General features: G+C 40.7%; 1 protein-coding gene across 1 annotated transcript; it reads left to right on the top strand.

Annotated features, from left to right (window-relative positions):
• Positions 1-21403, top strand: trpm2 (transient receptor potential cation channel, subfamily M, member 2). The gene is made up of 33 exons (XM_080290890.1): positions 1-302; positions 1139-1212; positions 1510-1678; positions 1777-1957; positions 2440-2603; positions 2692-2872; positions 3003-3064; positions 3158-3358; positions 4802-4904; positions 6121-6242; positions 7316-7690; positions 7959-8096; positions 8186-8315; positions 8404-8549; positions 8714-8826; positions 10896-10994; positions 11135-11348; positions 12507-12625; positions 12711-12843; positions 13185-13356; positions 13516-13696; positions 13827-14008; positions 15367-15499; positions 15885-15972; positions 16483-16567; positions 16670-16815; positions 16953-17017; positions 17373-17402; positions 17498-17584; positions 17667-17745; positions 17829-17930; positions 18321-18437; positions 18539-21403. The coding sequence occupies exons 1-33, from the start codon at positions 201-203 to the stop codon at positions 18653-18655; spliced, it is 4410 nt and encodes a 1469-aa protein (XP_080147016.1). The 5' UTR covers positions 1-200; the 3' UTR covers positions 18656-21403.

The raw sequence follows: 21403 nt of genomic DNA, 5'->3' as shown, positions 1-21403 counted from the left end.
CTCTCACTCTCTCATGTGAGGCGTCTTGAAGGCTTCGTTGATGATGTCTGAAACAGCTGGTCAGTGTGGGCTTAAACATGTTGTGTTATCTGTGTGTAACTAGCTGTAAATTATTTCTTGTTGTTGTTTTTGGACGCTAGCTCTTCAAGAAATCTTTTACACAGCAAGCTTTTCTTTTTTTTATTATTGCGCTTTCAGATATGCTACCTAAATTTGAGAGCAAGGTTCACCCACACCAAGTGACTCAGCAGTTGCAGCAGCAAAAAACACATGGAATATATCAAGGATTGGTTTTGTATAAGGTGGGTGTTTATCTGTCACAAGCTTTTATTTTTCACACAGGATTAGGATTAAGAAAACTGGCATTGTAACTATATCATATCCATATTAAAAGTACTGTTTTCTAAACTTCACTATAAATGGGGTAATATATCAAAACCAAAAGTATTCATGTAATGACTTATATTACATTAACCTATCATGAGTTTCATATATACAATATTAATCTACAAAGTGTAGCTGGCAAATAGCTCCTGTGATGAAAAGTGCTGTATAGAGTGGAGGAGAAGCCAGACATCATGAAATCAAGATACTTAATTAAAATGTGTGAGCAAAGTAGAGTACAGTAACTGAATAAATGTGCTTTGATTTCTACTATTTCATGTTATGTTAAACCTAAACTGTCTTTCATGTTTTGTTCACAAGTATAATAGTTTGGCTATAATGATAGGAATTATTTTTAAATTGTGCTAGTTCCTTAAAAATCATTGCTCTTTTATGCCCTCATTAAGAAATCTGAGTGCAATTAACTCACTCATTAACGCATTTATGTGTTGATCCACAACCACTGCCCGACTGCTGCCTTTCCTCTACAGTAAGTATTAGGTTCGTGCAGCTTGCTCAGCAGCAACACAGCTCTGACATCACTGTTGCAATGTCGAGCACCCAAAGCGGTTGCTGCAGAGCCTCCTCTCTCCTGCCACTCTGGCAGACCTCATCCTAAGCTCGATCTCATCAACACAATTTCCCATGTTGTGCCAGGATGTCGGAAGCTGGCTTGGAGTCACGGCTAGTTCATACTCTGGCGGTTAACACAGCCAGACCCTCTAAACACCTTTTTCTGTCCCCTTCGTTCCAGCGCCTTGCTCTCGCCTCCTGGATCAAGGAAAACATTTGCAAGAAGGAATGCTGCTTTTTTGAAAAAGATGGAAGGTAAGCTGGGCTGCTCTGCACTATGCTGAATTGATGAGGACTGACTTAGGACTGACCTTCTTGTTGTTGCTGTAATAGAGTGGTGCTGTGGGGACAGTTACATGATAATGCAGTTTTCAGCTAAATAAAATACAGAATGCAAAACAAACTTTGAACACTAAAAAATGGGCATTTCTAAACAAATTAGCTTTTTAATTAAAACTACTGGATATCTGCAAAGCAGGTGAAGAAGAATTAATGTATTTATACTTTTTTAAATCTTAAACATCGGCTTCTGTTTCTCTACTGTTTCTGTAGTGGGGATGTGTGTAAGTGTGGCTACGCAAAAACTGATCATACAGACGAAGCCATCAAGCCAGAAGACTTCACAGGCGAGTCGTGGAACATACACAGACATGTCCGTGAAGCGCCCACTGACGCTTTTGGAGACATCAGATTTGGTGGTTTGGGACAAAAGACAGGCAAGGTGAGCCAGTCCTTACTCTACATTATGTTACTGTGTAAATGCACATCTGCAAGTCTTTATGCCATCCTTTAAATCTGTGTGTACATGTCCACCGTCAGTACGCCCGAGTGTCCACAGACACCAGCCCTGAGATCCTGTACCAGTTATTGACTGAACAATGGAAACTGTCCCCCCCCAATCTACTGATCTCAGTTACCGGAGGAGCCAAGAATTTCTATCTGAAGTCTCATCTTAAGAACATGTTCCACAGAGGGCTGATCAAAGTGGCCCAGACAACAGGTCAGCCAGAACAAGAGCAAGCGAGCAATAGATTTGTGTGTGAGAGATCATTCATTGCACAGAAAGTAGTGTTTTTATGGCTACGTGCCACCTCCCGTGCTTCTGTTCTGTTCATTTTGGTAGTCAGATAGACTTCAGCTATATGTAGTTTGCGTTTGTACTAACTGTAAAAACAGTAAAAACTTGTAATTCTAGCATCCTGAATATCTCTCCTGGTTTCCTGGTAACCTTGCGGACTTGTGAAGCTTTCAGAAAATGATTGCTCCAGGCCCAGAAACAGTCCCACACTCAAACCCCCCCCCCCCCCCCCCCCCCATTAACCACCCCCACCCCCCTTTTTTTGCATGATTTTTAGGTTGTTTCCAGAAAAACATTCACATAGGAGTCCTATCTTTAAAGTCAGGACTGTAAGGCTCTTAATATTGACTTTCATATTTTAGAGATATTTTGTTCTACTGGTGAATATGCTGCTTTGTACGCAGGTGCATGGATCATCACTGGTGGTTCCCACGCAGGTGTGATGAAGCACGTGGGGCAGGCTGTGAGGGACTACGCCATGAGTAGCTCCATGCAGGGCAAGATTGTAACTATTGGAGTGGCAACATGGGGGATAATTCATAACAGGAAAGCACTGGTGCATCCAGAGGTAGGACAAACACTTATGGTGAGATGGCATCATCTTCTTAGCATTCGGTTACTGTAAATTCTTCTCACTCTCCGTCTTTTTCCTTTAGGGATGCTTCCCTGCCCATTATTTGATGGACACTGGGAACCAGGGCCAACTATCCACTCTCGACAGCAACCATACCCACTTCCTACTGGTGGATGATGGAACCCACGGACATTATGGTGTAGAGATTAAATTGCGTAGCTGCCTAGAGATGTGGATCACCAGAAAGTGTCTTGGAAATAAAGGTTAAAGATAACAGATGTAGTATCTAAAAAAATCAATAAGACAACACAGATATTTATTGAAATATGATAATATATCTTTCAAGCTTTTGATATATATATATTTTTAATTGATCAAATATTTGATCTTTAGGGACTGGTGTGACTATTCCTGTGGTGTGTGTGGTTTTGGATGGCGGAGGAGGCACGCTGAATGTGAGTCAGCTGTTTTTTGGCCTCTCTCCCCCAGTGTCAGTGTCAGTGTCAGTGTGTGTGTGTTGTATAACTGCCCTGTGTGTCTCCTCTCAGACCATCTACAATGCTATGCTCCATGGAACACCATGCGTGATCTTGGAGGGCTCTGGGAGAATAGCAGATGTTATTGCACACGTGTCAGGACTGCCACTAATCCGAGTCACTATTGCCCTCATCCAGCAGTTGATGAAGAAGTTTTTTGGTCAAGAGTATGAACAATTCTCAGATGGCAAAATCATAGAATGGACCAAGAAGGTATGTAAATATACTGAATACCATAAAATTACTGAACTTACTATAGAAGCTATTTTGCCCAAAGTGTGGAGTTTGCATGTTCTCCCCGTGTTTGCGTGGGTTCCCTCCAGGTACTCCGGCTTCCTCCCACCGTACAAAGACATGCAGTTTGTGGGGATAGGTTAATTGATTAATCCAAATTGCCCATAGGTGTGACTGTGGGAGTGAATGTGAGTGCGAATGGTTGTCTCTGTGTGTTAGCCCTGCGACAGACTGGCAACCTGTCCAAGGTGTACCTGCCTCTTGCCCTATGACAGCTGGCATAGGCTCTGAAAAGGATAAGCGAATGGATGGATGGATGGATGGATATTAGACAACCACCCAGACTTATGTTTATGCAATAGCTGCCCTAAATTGACAGTGTAAAAGCAGTGTTTTCATACATGCCTTACTTGGATGGTCATGAGTCATATTTTGTGACTGATCTAGTAGTTGACATTATCATCTCAGATGATGTTTTCTGTGTTAGATATTGCCACAATGTATATACACCAATCAGGTATAACATTATGACCATCTGTCTAATATTGTGTTTATCCTCCTTTTGCTGCCAAAATGACTCCGACCCATCGACCTTGACATGGAGTCCACTAGATCCCTGAAGGTGTCCTGTTATAGCTGCAAAAATATGTTAGCAACAGAGCCTATAAGTCCTGTTAATTGTGAGGTGGGCATCCATGTACATAGGTTTTTTTGTTCAGTCATTATCAGTCTTTATTTCCCCAATAGATGCTCGATTGGGGAAATTGAGCTCTGGGGAACTTGGAGGCTAATTCAACACCTCAAACTCGTTGTTGTGCTCCTCAAACCATTCCTGGACTATTTTGCTTTGTGGCAGGGAGAATCATCCTGCTGAAAGAAGCCACACCCATCAGGGAATACCATTTCCATTAAAGGTTCTACATTGTCTGCAACAGTTCTTTGCTAGTTAGTACATTTCCAGGTAATATCCACATGAATTGCAGGACCCAAGGTTTCCCAGCAGAACATTGCACAAAGCATCACACTGCCTCTGCTGGCTTGCCTTCTTCCCATATTGCACCTTATATATATTCGATATATATTCGATTCCTCTAAGGTCCTCACCCCCCTGTGTCTAAGTCTCCTCTCCCTTCATGTGTTTCATGTCTGCTTGTCTTATGTCAGATTTAAGTCTATTACATTTGCTGTTCACATTTTTCTTTGTCAGGATGACACCTTCATCTTCATCACCATGCATCTTCAGTAACATATGTTGAACAGCACAGTTTTAGCTGCAGAACTGTTTCCTGCAGCTAAATGACTAAATATCAAAGATGAAAATATTTGCACGAAGTTTGTTGTGTGCTCACCAGAGATGTCTGAGCCAGAGCCAAAGAAACAGTGGTTCCAGTATTTAAACGTTTTTCTTTATTGAATTTGTAGATTCAGGACATCATCAGGATGTCACACCTGCTGACAGTGTTCAGAGTGAGCGAGGACTATCACGGGGATTTGGATGTGGCCATTCTTCAAGCACTACTCAAAGGTAAGAATATGGATTTGAAGCAAATGCCCGGATCCTAACCAGACAGCCTACAAACATAACACACGCTATTAAGTATGAAGAAGGACTGGCTTAGTGCCAAACAGGCTCTTAGCAAGTATAATATTTCCAGTCAGAAAAATAAATGTGCTATCGAATGTCCCACAGTTGAAGATATTTTGATACCATCTTTACAGAGAGAAAACTACACTTGATGTCTTTAAAAATGTGCCATGCTTCCTTCAGACTAATAACGCCTCATGATATTCTGAAAAAATACCTAAGAAACCCATTTAAACCAAGCTTAGCAAAGAAATCTGAGCTAAAGTGCACTGAAACCGTAAGTGTGTCCACCACACTGGACATTCACTTAATCTTTTGACCGTGATGAGTCATCATTCTAGTTTATCTGCTTTGTCCAGACTTTCCATCCATCTGGGTAATTAAACCACATTATCTGGGCGCCTTTCTGCTATCTCAGCTAATGTAGGTCATCCAGTGTCTCCCATTATAGTCACATGACTACAGTCCTGGTAGTACAACTGGAAATTTTCCTGTACTAATGCATCAAGAACACTATAATAGAAAAATAATTGGTTTATGTTTGATATTTGGTTTTGATGATAAGCCAAACACGTCCATGCTTCCATCTTGTCAGACTGGACTCTTGCTTGTCTTTTTGTTGTAATATAAATATTTTTAAAAGATTTGCTGGGGGGAAAACATCATTCTCAGATGTGTAAGAATTTATTTAAAAATCAATTAGATTAGTCATTGGATAAATGAAAAAAACAACTTTTTACATTCAAATAGTAAATGGCCTGTATTTGTATAGCGCTTTTACTAGTCCCCCCTAGGGACCCCAAGGCCCTTTACACACCCAGTCACACACTGGTGAAGGCAAGCTACAGTTGTAGCCACGCTACAGTTGTAGCCACAGCCACCCTGGGGCAGACTGACAGAAGCGAGGCTGCCATATCGCGCCATCGGCCCTTCTGGCTAACACCAGTAGGCGGTAGGAGAAGTGTCTTGTCCAAGGACACAACGAGCGAGACTGTCTGAGCCGGGGCTCGAACCGGCAACCTTCCGATTACAAGGCGAACTCCCAACTCTTGAGCCACGATCGCTCCGATACTATCTAAAATGCACCGAGCAGTGGATGAGCTTTTTAGAGAGACAAGAGACAAATAAATCGAATCACTGTAAATTCTCCTTTCAGCCTCAAGATCCAGTGAATTCCTGGAAGTTGAATGCTGGAATAGGCAGCTGGAGCTGGCTATAACCTGGAACCGGGTGGATATAGCTGAGACTGAGATCTTCACTGAGGAGAGCCAGTGGAAGGTGGGTTTGTCTTTTAAATAGAAAACCAACATCACTCTCTGATCAGTTACCCAGATAGTGTTTTTTCTCCCCCATTTCCTGCTGAACATCAATAAGAAACATCAGTTCCTCCAAATAACTTTATCCCTTCCTTCTGTCCTGCTGGCTGCAAGTAATGCTGAATTTTATTCTTCTGTAAGGCAAGGCACCTAAGCCTTGCACCTGGTGATGTTATTCTAAAATGTAATTCTGTTTGAATTATGTAAAAATAAAATAATAAATTAACGTTTTTATATTTCTTCTCTACTTACTTTCAGTTTACACACTTTTCTTGGACTTCATGCACACTGCTTTTCCAGTCTTTTCTCTAACATTTAACCTTCTTTGTAAAGTATATCACTCTGTTGCTAGTAAAGCTGTCCATGTTTCTGATTGGTTACATGCTTCCCTTTTGTGCAAACAAACTCATAGCTAGATTGGGAAACTCTGGGTTGCCTTATTTAGTTGATACCTACCTCTTGTGTGACTGCTTAGTCTGATTTCTGATGTTAGGGGGGAAAAGGGAATTGAAATGAAAGAGAAAAATCATGACCTTTACAGCACAGGCTTTGTGATTAAAAAGCATTGAAATCCTGGTTTGTATTAGTAAGATAAATTTATTGAATGGGAAAAATGAAATAGGTAATTATGTGAGCCTATCAGGTGCCAGACTGGCCACACATGCCATTTTCACTGGAGAAGTGAAAAACTGTAAATAATTGACATACATATAGGTTTAACTATAGGGAGAGTTTGCTGTGTTCGAAACTGGTTCCAAAGGTAAACGCAGCCCATATTATCAATACAGAAAGCCTTCTTGCCACCATAACACCATAAAGTCAGCTGATTCAGCAGCAGCATGCATCATATTATAAAGGTTTTACGAGTAGCAGAGAAGAGGTCTAGAAAGAAATAGCAGTCTGCTTTTCCTTCATTTTATTGTCTCCATGTTGAACTTTGCCATCACACCATCCTTTGTTTCTAAAACAATGATACTAGACAAAAAAACAACAAAAATTCTGATGATGTTGTTCTGATTTTTTTCCTGCTTCTAGTCCAGCGACCTCCACTGGGCCATGTTCTCAGCCCTGGCTGGCAACAAGCCTCAGTTTGTGAGTCTGTTGCTGGAGAACGGTGTGAGTCTGAGGGATTTCCTGCAGGAGGAGGAAACTCTGTGTGAGCTCTACACACAGCTGCCCAGCTGCTTCTTTCTGCGCAAGCTGGCTAAGCGGATCCACAGTGCTCGACGCAGCGGGAGGCAAGCTTTCGGCATCAGACCTCGAGCTTGCAGGGAGCAAGGCGAAAAGATCTCCTTAACTTATGTCTCTGATGTGGTGCGCCACTTGCTGGGGAAGTTCACCCAGCCCCTCTATCCTCCCTCCACCACCACAGACCAGTTAAACATGTCCATGGATGAAACGTCACTGTCAGTGAGTTAGTTCATCCACTCTGTTTTTTTGTTTGAAACACTGAATCTGTCTTTTTGCCAATTAATCACGTGTTGTATCTTACCCAATTTTATTTTTTATAATTTGAGAAAGCTTATTTTATGGAAATAGATGTTAGTAGGAGTAAAATATTCAGTAAATATGCAAAGTATTTAGACTGAATATGCTGTAGGGTATCATTATATCAGAAATCCTGGCATTGTGAACATTAATCATATAATAATAACAGACTCCTTCACTTTCTTTTTAGCCGTCTAAAAGTCAGACAAGTTCCCAAGCTCAGCTCAGGGAGGACAGTCCTGAAACACAGAGGGACCCGGGCACAGACCTTTTCCTTTGGGCTGTCGTCCAGAATAACAAGGAACTGGCTGAAATTGCCTGGGAACAGGTGACGAAAGCACTTCTGGAAACTTCAACCATAGCTGCTTGCGTGGCGTGTTTATGACCTCACATCTTTCTGTATCTGTGTACTAACAGTGTAGGGATTGTATGTCTGCTGCTCTGGCTGCCAGTAAGATCCTGAAGAAAATGGCACGAGAAGGAAGCGATGCAGATGATGCAGAAGAAATGCGAGAACTCGCCAATCACTATGAGAAACATGCCATTGGTATAACACATATCATAACATGGCTGAATTGACCGTGATTGTTGCGGAGCTTGAATTTATCCTCAGGCTGCGTATATGTGTGTCCCAGGTGTCTTCACCGAGTGCCACAACAGTGACGAGTCACGCGCTAAGAAACTGCTGGTTCGCATGTCACACTTGTGGGGCAGAACGACATGCCTGCGGCTGGCACTCGAGGCAGATGACAAAAACGTCATAGCTCAGTCTGGTGTTCAGGTAGAGGAAATTTTAGATTTTTCCAGAGGGGATTGCCAGTGTGTTATACATCACAATGTTGAGTAGATCAATTAAAGTTACAAAATTAAGAAATCGCTCAATTTAATTTCAAACTTTTTCTTGGTGCTGCATTATAATGCAGTCTGTGTAAACGTGTCTTTCAGGCTCTGCTGACTCAGATCTGGTGTGGTAAGCTTTCAGTAGAGAACCCTGTGTGGAGAGTGCTGATCTGCATGGTGTTTTTCCCTCTTATCTTCACTGGCTTTCTGTGTTTCAGGTGAGACCTGCCAGCCAGCTAAGGGGTACAATGGCTTGTACAATGCTACTGTGTTTATATGTGTTTTTATTAACACTGGCAAACAGAATGGAGCAAAATAGAGATAAGATAAATAAATTCTTCCCAAGTGAAGAAAGGAAGCATAGCATATGTAAATGACTACTAGGGAGTTGGATGGGCTGGCTTTAGACCACACACAAAAGGCTTTTTTGCCTAATAATGGATAATGCCATGCTACTGTACAGATGTGTTTGAAGTAGGTTAGAGCAAGTGGTAAGGAAAGTGATAAATAGACTGCATCAACGCAACACTGGTCACATTTTTTTTTCCTGGCATCTCCATTCTACCATCTCAAAACAACCCTGAAGAAAATAAACATTACTATACAAAAGGAAAAACCCTTCATTTGGTTGTACCCAATGATGCAATCAATGACCTCATGACCTTATATAAAAAGGAAGTGCCAGTTCGGCCCCTCCCACACACCTGTTTTGGCTGTATGACCAGAACAAAGGGACAAACAAAGGTAATTATAACCAAAGCAACAAAAGCAAACATAATTTACCGTGTCATTCTGCCTACGGCAGAAAAAAATTCAAACCACCTGATGGTTAAGTAGTATTTGCTTTAAAAGCATATGCATGGATGTAAACTGTAACATAACGCTACCACAAACAAACCCAGGAGAGTATGTAGAGCAAAGTTACACCAGCAATGTCTAAACTAAAGCATTATGGCCAACTGTAAAATAACATGGGATAAATCAATATGTTTAAGGCACAAGTGGTAAATAAGTTCAAGCCTACCACTTTGTCACAATACATACATATTAAAAGTTTTACTTTAACTTAATTTTAAACATACACAAATACATAAATATACAGTAAGCCACCAATGTAATGTCCAGGCACAGACAACTCTCACTTGTTTTCATTTGACAGAAACTGACTAAATATACCGTACAACACATATCTACAACTGTGTCATCTAAAATGACTCCTGATTCATCTTTCATACACCATGGAATTGCTGCCATGTGTGGATGAATTTTTAAAGCAAATAAGAAGGATAAAGGAGGGAAAATGCAGATAAAGCTTTCATCAGTGCATTCAGGGGAAAAAATGAAGTCACTTTCCAAGATTTAGATGTGTATTTTGCTGGAAGTTTCCCTGACAGAGATTAGCTATATGGCCAAACAATAGTTAACATCCAAAAACCCATAGGAGGAAAATCTGACAACAACACCATGGATGCTAAACAGAAGTTCACCGAGAGAAACGTGACAGTTTACACAGTGACTAAGTGGAGATTCTTACATCTGGTGTAATGTAAGGATGTGTGTGACTAATTGTTACTACTGTCGGTACTAGATGTACTTGTACTTTAATCTAATTGTTAACGTCTCAATTGATGCCAAAAACTGGAAAATTGTTGTGTCCTAAATGTTATGCCTAACCTCCTTTTTAAGCCTGTTATTGTTACTTATTATTTTAAATCACAGATACAAGTGGCGGAAATTAGCTTTCTTCTTTAGAAATAGGTTGAGGAGTCATTCAGGAGGTACTCAGAGTAGAGCCGCTACTCCTCAATGTCGAAAGGAGCCAGTTGGGGCAGTCGCCTCCCGGGCATGTCCTACTCTGAGGAGGCCCTTGGGTAGACCTTGGACACACTCGGTTGGCCACTGTGTTCCCCTGGATAACCTGGAGGAGGTGGCTTGGGGAGAGGGAGGTGTAGACTTCTCTGTTTAGGCCCCCCGTGACCCAAAGGAAGAAATGGATGGATTATTTATCGTTTTAGATTTTAACTTTATTTGAGATAGTTGTTATGAATTATAGAGCAATGCGTATTCTTCATAATATGCTGAACAATGTTCATAATGCGAGGTGCCACGCATTTAAACTACGATTCATTATTGACGAATGTGATTAATGGTTTCAAATGCCTTTGTTTGGAGGGTTTTTGACATTGTTAATTAAACAATGCCCCAATTTAACTTTCTGCTTGTATTCTTTTTAATAATAATACCTGATTGAGTTTCAGCTGTGGTCAAAAGTGTAACTTTTCCACAGACATGATGAAATCATCCAGAGAGAAACTGCGAAAGACGAGGAGATGAAGACAGTGGAGACCCTGACAGGAAGCACACTTAGAAGAAATGGTTATGGCCCGTATGTACATACTTGTTCCTTAATGCAAATATCAACCCTCATCGCTGCATGACCTTAAATGTCATTTGAAGTTGAATAAACAGTGGATACATGAAAACATGGCATTGTCTCTCTAACTGCAGTGATCTTTCTGTCCACAGCTTGAAGCCCATGAAGCCTCTGGGCTGCTGGTCCAGGCTGATGTACCTGTACACCTCTCCACAGGTTAAATTTTACTGGAACATTGTATTTTATTTTGCCTTCCTCTTCCTGTTTGCTGTGGTGCTGATGATCGATTTCCAGAGCACGCCCTCTGCTGGCGAGCTGCTGCTCTACATCTGGCTGCTCTCGTTGGTGTGTGAGGAGATCAGACAGGTGAGAAACTGTGGCTCAGACCCACAAATGATACAAAACAACAAACAAATAGCCTTTTTTTCTCTTTGTGTGCACTGTACTGTATTGTAGAGAGACAGTCTTTGAATTTTTCAACACAGACAGTGGCCCCATCCACCTTTAGAGGCTCAAATGTCTAAAAGGTCAGCAGTAAGAAATGGTGAGTACCCTTCTTCTTTTAGAGGAGGGAGCAGTGTAACAGAGCAAGTCCACAGAGAATAGAAAACCTTTGTAGTTGTAACAAATGCAGCAAAAACGAATGCATTTAAAATAGGACAGAAAAGAATAAGCATGCGCCTGAAAAGGAAGCATTACACAAATAAATAAATATAAAATTACATCAGGGTAATCTTTGGGGTAGTATGAATGACATTGTTTCACCAGTGAGAGTAATTATTGCACCAGAATGAATATAATTATCTTTGAAAGTAATTACCTTTAGTAGTCATTTCCCTAAAAGGTAGTCATTATATAACCTGTAAACAGACATTTACTCCTAGCTGAAATTCACTGTGTAAATGGCCCTGGGAACGAACTGTCTTTGAGTCCTTAAAATGCTCTGAAGGTCCCGCTCCATCCAGAGGGTAGCAGGTCAAACAGGTGGCGTCCTGGATGTGAGGAATTATAGCAAGTGTGCAGCCCTAAGAGGTGACAGGAGCTGGCAGTGGGAGGGTAAACAGCAATCCATGGTTTTCTGTGCTGTGTTGATGACCCACTGAAGAGCTCTGTGATCTGTTACTCAGAGATACGATATGCCATTACGTTCTAAGCAGAGGAGCTTAAAAGGCAAGGCCTGCAGCTTGTAGGCTCCAGCAGTTGTAGTCGCTGTTGTACCTTCTTAATAACCCACATGGTGCTGGCAGGAAAGGTCTTCAGAGGATTTCTGGGTGTGACCCATTTTAACACAGTTCCCCTTGATGTACAGAGGGCAGTCAATTTGTTTACCTACCTAAATCCTGTCCCTGAGTAACTCCCTTTTTCTGTCTTTTTTTGTTGTTTTCATTTCAAAGGCTTCTTTATCCTTTAATGATTTATTTATTGATTAGAAAGTAATCAAAATAATTTAAATGATAGGTGATTGTATGTCGAATGCTAAGTAATATAAAATCCTCTTATGTCTAATTCTCTTTTCTCTTTCAGCTCTTTCATGATCCAGATGGTTTTGGGTTTCGTAAGAAAGCCAAGATGTACATCAATGAGTTTTGGAATATTTTAGATGTCCTCTCCATCGTCCTGTTCCTTATCGGCCTTGCATTTAGGTGGGTTTTTGCTCTCTAAGACAGTCTGTGGAAATCAATCCACCCACTGCATTATCTATGAATCACCAAGCTTTTCCTACTTCAGGCTGACAACCGAGCTGTTTTATCTGGGTAAAATCATCCTCTGCATCGATTTTGTGGTCTTCTGCCTCCGTCTCATGGCCATCTTCACGATCAGCCGAACCCTTGGACCCAAAATCATCATAGTCAGAAAGATGGTGAGGGGTTTACAGAACAAATACAAAGCATGCTGACCTGAGGTTTTATGGCTACACCAAAAAAACACGCTTACCTAATACAATAAGAGGCTTCTACCTCACCGAGCCTCGATCATAGTCTGCAGATGAAATGTAGTCCTTGTGTTTCAAAAAGGTGTTTTGAACACTTGGATCATTTTGTTACCACACTTATTTCAGTCAGTCAGACCTCAACTTTGTGTTCAGCTACACTTTATTTACTCCCTAAGCATACATGAGATGTCAGAATTTGCAACCGTGTTTCTAAATGTGTCAATTTCTGAGTGTTTCTTGCTTGTGATTGGTGCCTTTCTATCCTCCAGATGATGGACATGTTCTTCTTCATGTTCCTCCTGAGTATCTGGGTGGTGGCTTATGGTGTCGCCAAACAAGGCATCCTCATCCACAATGAAAATCGTCTGGATTGGATCATCCGTGGGGTGCTTTACGAGCCATACCTCATCATATTTGGCCAGTTTCCCAAAAATATTGATAGTGAGTGGATTTTGAGAATCTTATACTTTAAAAAAATATATATATTTTTTTATTTTAGCTGTAATAATTTGTTTCAGTATTTTGTTACACATATTTATTCTCCTCCAAAGGCTTCAACTTTGCTCATCACTAATGAGGATGTCATTTTTCTTCCTGCAGACACTGAGTTTGACATGAACTCTTGCAGCGTGAATGCTACAGATCCCCTGAAGCCTAAATGTCCCGTGTTGAACGAAAACCAGAGCCCGGTCTTTCCTGAATGGCTCACCATCATCATGCTTTGTGTTTATTTGCTCTTTGCCAACATACTGCTGCTCAACCTCTTAATAGCAATTTTCAAGTGAGTCCTCCTTGTCATCAAAGTGTATGAGCTTTTCTGTCATCTTACTGTTTTAATGATGATGATGATGAGCCCTCGCCTTTTTTTTATTTTTAAACTTCCTTATGTTTCGTGTTATCGTCCCGCACAGCTTTACATTTGAGGAAGTCCAGGACAACACAGACAAAATATGGAAGTTTCAAAGATACGAGTTAATTAAGGAGTACCACAGTCGACCTGCTGCCCCTCCTCCTTTCATCATCCTCAGTCATATCTACCTCTTCATCAGAAGCATGGTGCTGCGGAGGCCCCCCAAAATATACAAAGAGTTCAGTAAGTGCTGAAGTGTTTATCCACACCTTTGCAGACTTTTGTGTAATTAAAAATGCTTCATTATTTATGTACATGGCTACAGACCACCCACATACAGGGTACCCCAAAGGTGAAGAAGAAGAGAACTTGTAGGCGTTCACATGCCACGAAGGCAGATTTAAATTTGTGCCTGCAACTTCAGACTCAAGGTATGAAAGATGGTAGCTAGACCTATGTATGGTGAAAACGCTAAGGAAAGAGATGGGATCTTTTTTAAAAAGGTCATCCTCTTCCTCATCACCTCAAGCGTCATCTCCTGAACTGAAGTCAGTGCTCTAGCACACAAAAACATATCAGCAGATTAGCCATGCAACCCTCGCATCTCTGTACAGCAGACAGTGAGTCGGCTAAACAACAGCTGCTTTTACTCTGGCATCACTCCATCTAATGTTAGGCTCAAGTGTCCTAAAGATCCCACTTTCCCTCTGATGAACAGTTTGACCATATTCTCACATCGTGTGACAGCTGATTTGCTAAGTGTCCAAGTCCAATACCAACTTATCTAGAATTATGCACCTAAATTGGGAGAGTTTAGAAAATAGAACTCAGTTGATTGCAATCTACTGGCATCTAGTGGTGACGTTTAACTCACTGTAACTAAAACTATGAAATAACAAGATCAAAAGATCTAATATTGTATTTTCTGTCACATAAAACTGTTTCTTGAGTGACCAGTGGAGTGAGTATGGCTCCAAAAGCAGGTCAGTCATGTGAGCAAAACCAGATCACATGACTGAAATCCCACATTTAGGTCACATCAAAACAAGTCTCTCAAATGCAGGTGAAGGCTTCCGTTTTCAAAACTAGATCTAAACACAAGTTTCAGAGCTTTTAGCCACATCTCATGGTGTTCGTCAGCAGGTGAAGTTTGCCCGGTTGCCATGGAGATGGATCAGTTTATCCCCATCATACTGTAACCAGAGTACGACCCTTTATTTATCTCATTAATGCAGATGATCTCCTCTGCCTCTGCTCATGGTCGACAGATTTTTACCTGTTTTTGGTGCTGTTGAGAACGTGGCAGTGAAGATGCTGAAAGTTTAATGTATTCAGAGGTCATCTGCAGACCCTGACAGTGCTTTAAACAAAAACCTAATTTGTGTTTTAAAAAGATTATTATAACTATAAAATACTATAAAATACAGAAAAAAAACCCCCAAACTGAACATGAACTGAAAAGAAAAGGTCGCTGAGCAGCTAGTATTTGCTCTTTCTGTTTAACTCACTCCCAGTTTATCTGTTGTGCAGGGTTTTCTGTCCGCATGGATGTGCAGAATTAGGTTATGCAGTGATTCAAAGCATGTGATGCTGTTTTTCAGAGAATGAGCTCAACCCGACAGAGGATGAGGAGCTGCTGACCTGGGAGTCCTTGATGAAAGACAGATACTTGGTGTCTGCACGGCAGGAGCAGAGCCAGAGCACGGAGAGACGCATCCTGGACACAGCCCAGAAGTAATCTCACAGTAATGTAGCTGAAAGTCGCTGTATGTGTGCTGTCTATGCATCATCACACCAGTTTCCATAAAACGGAGTGAGCAGTCCAGCCAAAATGTGATTGCACGTTCTTTTTTTTAATGAGCTTTTAGAGACCAAAGGACCAATTTGCATGCATAATCACCTTATGTATCACACACAGTTGGATAGATTTAGGGTAATTTGAGATATTTTCTGTCCAAGGACTTGGATGTGGCTGCTTCACCAAACAATATTTACATAAAAATGATTGAAATCACTCTGTTATTAAAAAAAAGTAGTATATAATAATTTCCTGTTTGTTTTATTGTAAAGACTGATGATTTTCTTTAAGTAATTTTCAAACTGACACTTGTTTCTGCAGGGTTAACATCATAACTGATCTGCTGGAGAGAAATGGGGAAACGAGCGCTGCTGCCATGCTGAAAAGACTGACTCAACTTGAAGAGCAGGTTGTGGCCTGATTTCTTTTGGTTGGCACTAATGTTGCACCTGTGTCTGTAATATGTCACGATATGCTAATGGAGGGTGACCTGAGGCACTAAAGACACGGCACGCTTTTTGTGGCACGCTCTTGTGTGTCAGGGGTGTGAATTTTAGACTTTGAACTGCGTTTTTAATACATTTTATGGCTTTTCCTACTGATAAACACCTCCCCCATTTCCATTCATACTACACCAAAGTCATAAAGTAGCAAATAACCAATTAAGTGGCATAAGATTCCTGTTTTCTTCACTATCTAATGCAGAAATGTGTACTTATACAGTGGGTTCACAGTTAAACGAAAAAAATCTCTATCTCGGGGATTAAACGTGTAGTTACACTTTACACTGACAGAAATAGGAGTTTCACTGCTCTGACCCACTTAAGATCAAACTTAGCTATACGTGTAAAATTACTTTGACGTCCTTGATCTAAGCAGCTAACAGAAGTAGTTGATTCACTTTCCTTTGTCTCATCAGGTCAGCCAGTCTACTAAAGCCCTGCAGTGGATTATGGATAGTCTGAAATCTCAGGGTCTGCCCTCAAAAGACACACAGTCACGGAGTCAGTACCAAATTTAATTCACTATTTACATGTCACAGTTGTATGTTTGATAAATATTCTAAATCTGCTGCTGTTTGCGCACATTTTTGTGGTTACCTGCAGCTCCAGCTGGCGTAGATGAGACCCCAGATTCTTTCAGGAATACATCGGAGAAAGGAAGCGGTTTCCATGTGTATTCCCGTCAGTTTTCCTACCCAAACAGCAAACTCACGCGCTTCCCTGTGCCTGAGGAGAAGGTGCCCTGGGAGGTACTTATTATATATTTAAATATTATTAAATATTATTTTTTTCCACCACAAAGTCACCAGTTGCCACTCCTCAGAAAGTCACTGAACTGATAAATTGTCCAATAATTCTGGTGGTTTTTATCTCCTTTTTTTTCCAGGTCAGTTTCAGCTCATACAAACCAACTAATTATACCTCTGACGACAGCGAAGACCATGTGGATGGGTGTGTGAAGCCATACTTTCCTGTTTTCACTAGCGTTTTATTTGAGGACAGCGTAGAGTCTGTTTTTCACATGTCTAGAAAGCAACACTCTTCCAGTAGGTTATAAGTAATCATTGAAAGGGATTATTTTGCGTGAGTATACACATTGTGTTTTTAACCTGCATATTATATCCATAAAAACATTAATTAGCAGGCAATGAATGGGCCTCGGTGACAAGTGAATTACCAGTTTTCAGGTCGAATCTATTTGAACACAGTAAATAAGCTTTCTGGCCTAACTTTGACTTTATTGTGTAATTACAAGACCGGCTCCTCCAATCTCTGTACGCTCTTCATCTATTGTTTCTCCCTGCAGATCAGAACCAGAAGCCTTAGCTAATTACAGGTATGACACAAGAACAGATATAGAACCTATTCAGTATTACTTATAGTAACCTCAAAAGCATGTCTTGATGTCTGATAAGGAGCTTGTCATCTCAGAAACCCAGGGGGGAGGACGGGCATCAGTGGGCGTGGGGCACTGAGCCGCCTGGGTCCAAACCTCAGTGTAGAGCTTGTGATTACACGGTAGGTCATCTCAATGCCCCTGCAGAGGTTTTAAAAAGGTTGTTTTGCACAGAAATATCTGAGACTTTCCACTTATTTTTAGCTGGCGAGACAGCGAGAAGTCTGTTCTGGAGTACCTGGCAGTTTTTGACGAGAGTCGAAGAACTTTATCTTTACCTGGAGTGAGTTCCAGTCTTTGTCCATTTAATGTGGTTTATACATTTTTTTGCACTGTTCAATCACACTGTGGCTTTAAAACCTTCAGGGCCCTGTTGATTCTGCTGATAAACTGCCACCAACTCTTAAAAAAACGATGGGGAAAAAGCTGTATGAAACGATCAACGCAAAACTGTCAGAGGGAACAAAGGTAAGTCAGTGCAGCACTGTGGTGGTAAAGCTTTAAAGTAGCTGCAGGAGCAATGAAAACAAAGAACAGCTGTAAAGCACGACAGCTTTCGATAGAAGAACATGTCAACAGCTGTCACTGATAGCATTTTGAGAGAGCAGGAAGAACAGGCCCTCTGTTTGTCTTTGATATAAACACTGGTTAGTAAATTTAGTGATACAATAGAAAGCATTCGATTAAATATTACATTATAAAATAAAAAATGTAAACATCAAAGACAAATTACTTATTTCCTGAGCTGAGAAATGTTTGAATCATTCAAGAGAGAAGGGGAGCATCCTGCCAGGGCTGAAACGGTACATTAATATGATATCGATTAATTTGTTGATGGACGTGGTTGTTTGGTTTTAGGTGTTTGAGGGTTATGTGGATGACTGCAGGAACACGGATAACGCCTGGGTGGAAATGACTGTCCTAAACATTCACCTGGATAGAAAAAGCCAGGTGATGGTGGACATCAACAACACGGTAACATCGAGTGTTTTACAGCGTGAAGAATAAATTGGCTGGCCGACTGTTTTACATTTCCTCCTTTCTGCATTTACATGTTATTATCTGTTGCTTTTTAGGTGCTGAGCAGTAACGGTGCTCTTCAGTGGCAGGAGGTGAGCAGCAAAGCCACACTTAGCTCAAACCAAAGAGAGTCGCTGCGGCTGGCTGCTGCGCTGCACAACAGGAAGTTCTGACATTCACGACGCTGCGGCTGTAAATGTGCCTCTACATCTCCCCGTCACTGCTGCCTTTTCTTTAAATATGTCGATTAATTGTGTTGCACTGAAAGCCATAATCTACATTGTGCTGCTGCTGACTATGAAATGAATGTTGAACCTACACTGTTAACTGCTGCTCACTAAAAACAATCAAATATTAACATTCAGAGAAGAGTGGCTACTCCTCCACACTGAAAGGAGCCAGCTGAGGTGGTCTGGGTGGTCTAGGTGAGGTGTTTCAGGCATGTCTTACTGGGAGGAGGCCCCGGACAGCTGGATCAGCTGGGCCTCTCTGCTAAGACCCCCTGCAACCTGAACCTGGATAAGAAATTGGAGGAATAATTAAAGGGGACTAGTTATGTTGATTTCCAGCTCTCTATGTTTTTTTAAATTTCAATTCTACTAGAGTAGCTTTGCATGATTCACAGCTCAAAATAATCCTTATTTATCTTTTCCTGACTATGCAGCCCTTTAGACTCTCCCCTTTCTGTGCTCATACCATATTGGGGATATGTACTCAGTGATGACTTACAGAGCCAAGAATATTATAAAAACAAGCACTCAGATGACAGGGATTACTTGAACATATAGTGGCCTCATTATTAGAAACTTCAGTGATGTTTGATATGAGCCATTGTTACAGTATATGTGTGACAGAAAAAGTGGAACAGATCTCTTATAAGTGAACAGAGTTCACTAATGGCGCACAGGGTGCTTTAACTTACAGTTGTCTATTAGTATGTAGCAGTTATAGAGCTTATTCTTTTATAACACACAAGACAATCATCAGTAATAATAATAATCATGTTACAACTTGGTGAAATTAAATATTAATCTACATTTTTTAGATTGCCTTGATTCACCTTTATTTAATTTGGATATATTTTACTCGATTAATTTTTTTTTTTATTCACTTGTATTGAAGCAGTTTGACTTTGTGGCACTGCTGCTTGCTTTCTCGCTGATATCACTATCTATCTCCGTTTCCCTGAGTTTGTTTGCGTGTTGCACTCTCTCCCGTCCTGTTTAAAAACAGAGAAGCTTGTGAAACACTTTTCTGCCCTGAGCTCAGCTTTTGTCCACCTGCCAAGCATGCAGCGCTGCGCTAGTTTCGGAGCAGCCTCCGCGGGCTCTCATTGGTGCAGCCAGAGGTGGCCAGACTACGCAGTATCGGTTTCACTCCCTCCCCCGGCTGCCCAATCGATCACCTGTCCCGGCACGAAATGATCACAAATCATCCCGATTGTGTCTGTGTGTGCTTGAAAGAGCAGTAACTTCTAAACCGCGTGGATTTGTTGTGACTTTATGACCTGAAAGTTGAACTGTGTGCGCCGAGCAGGCGCCAGAGTCCCGGCCTCCCTCCCTCTCTCTCTCAGTTGTTATTATTTGTATCTCCACCTCCCGGCAGCGCACGGACGCTATTTTTAGCCACAACGTCAAAGAGAGACAAAAAAACAAAACAAAATGAAGAGTTCCCACTCTGGAGCAAAAAACAACTGTCCTCACAGAGTCACTGTTAGTCTGAACAAAGGTTGTTACCTAAAGCTATATATAAAAAACATTTTAGTTCAATAGAACAAGAATAGAAACTAGATTTTTGAGGGGGATTAAAAATAACTGAAATGATTTGTGAATTTGGAAAAATGAAGTAAAATAAAAACCGGAAATAAACTTAGTTTTAATCTTTGGTAACGTTTGTTATCATAATCTGCCTGGTGAGGCTTTGAAGAGCATGTTTGTTACAAGACTTTAAGTCAGCTGCTTTCAGAAAGCTCTGCTTCCTTATTGTAACACCTACAGCGATTTCACTAAGTCTAGCCTCGGGCGTACGCCCTCGAATACAATGACCCTTCAAAAGAATAGAACCTAATGCTGAAACTAATAAGACTAAACCAAAACAAGCAAACTGAAACTAAACTGAACTACAAACAAAAGTCACAATGAATACAATAACAATAAAAACTAAACGTAGAATAACTTGGGTGTGTATGTTGACAGGCCCCAAGTTATTTTAAACCAATAAAATGACATGTTATGCTCATCATTTTTTTCTATTGCTTTGTGTTTATCATACCAACACTGTTTATATTTTTCAATCATTTTTATGGTAAAATGAAATTAAGGCTTTTCTCTGACTCCTCTAGTGCACATTGAAGGGTCCCCTCATAGCTTCTGGGCCCTTGAGCTGCCCTGTGGAAAGTTACGCCTTTGCACAGGTGTAAATATTTACCATGCTGTGTGAAATATACTCAATTATTGAGCCTTAAGAGAGAAAAAGAAGCACTGAAGCGATAGCCTTAAAATTAAAGAACACATGAGCCATTCCTTCAGGAAATTACTGCCAGTTTTTAAATTGAAATCTGATTTACAGCAGATGTTATTGGTTTACTTTGTGTAATGAAGTGGGGGCAATCAAGAAAGTCTTAGGGAGTAAAAACTGTTTATAGTATGTCATAGAAAATTAAGTTAGTCTCAAAGGGTGATGTAGTTTGTATGTCAAACATCTTTTATGCTCACATCTTTAATTTGAGCAAATTCAACTTTGGAAAAGCATTCAAAGCTCCAGATCAACTGTGTGTAAATTATATGATTTAATTCATCTCAATCTGTACAAATTATGAACAACATCAATACTGCATGGTGCATACTGTTGAATAAAACTGAATTGATTACCCGACTCCATGTTAATTCAGCAGAAAATAAAAATTCGATTTTATGAACAGA

This window comes from Astatotilapia calliptera, chromosome 16 (assembly GCF_964374335.1).
Source record: "Astatotilapia calliptera chromosome 16, fAstCal68.1, whole genome shotgun sequence".
Classification (NCBI taxonomy): Eukaryota; Metazoa; Chordata; class Actinopteri; order Cichliformes; family Cichlidae; genus Astatotilapia; species Astatotilapia calliptera.
Note: the sequence above shows the minus strand (reverse complement) of the source record. Positions and strands in the feature narration are given on the sequence as shown.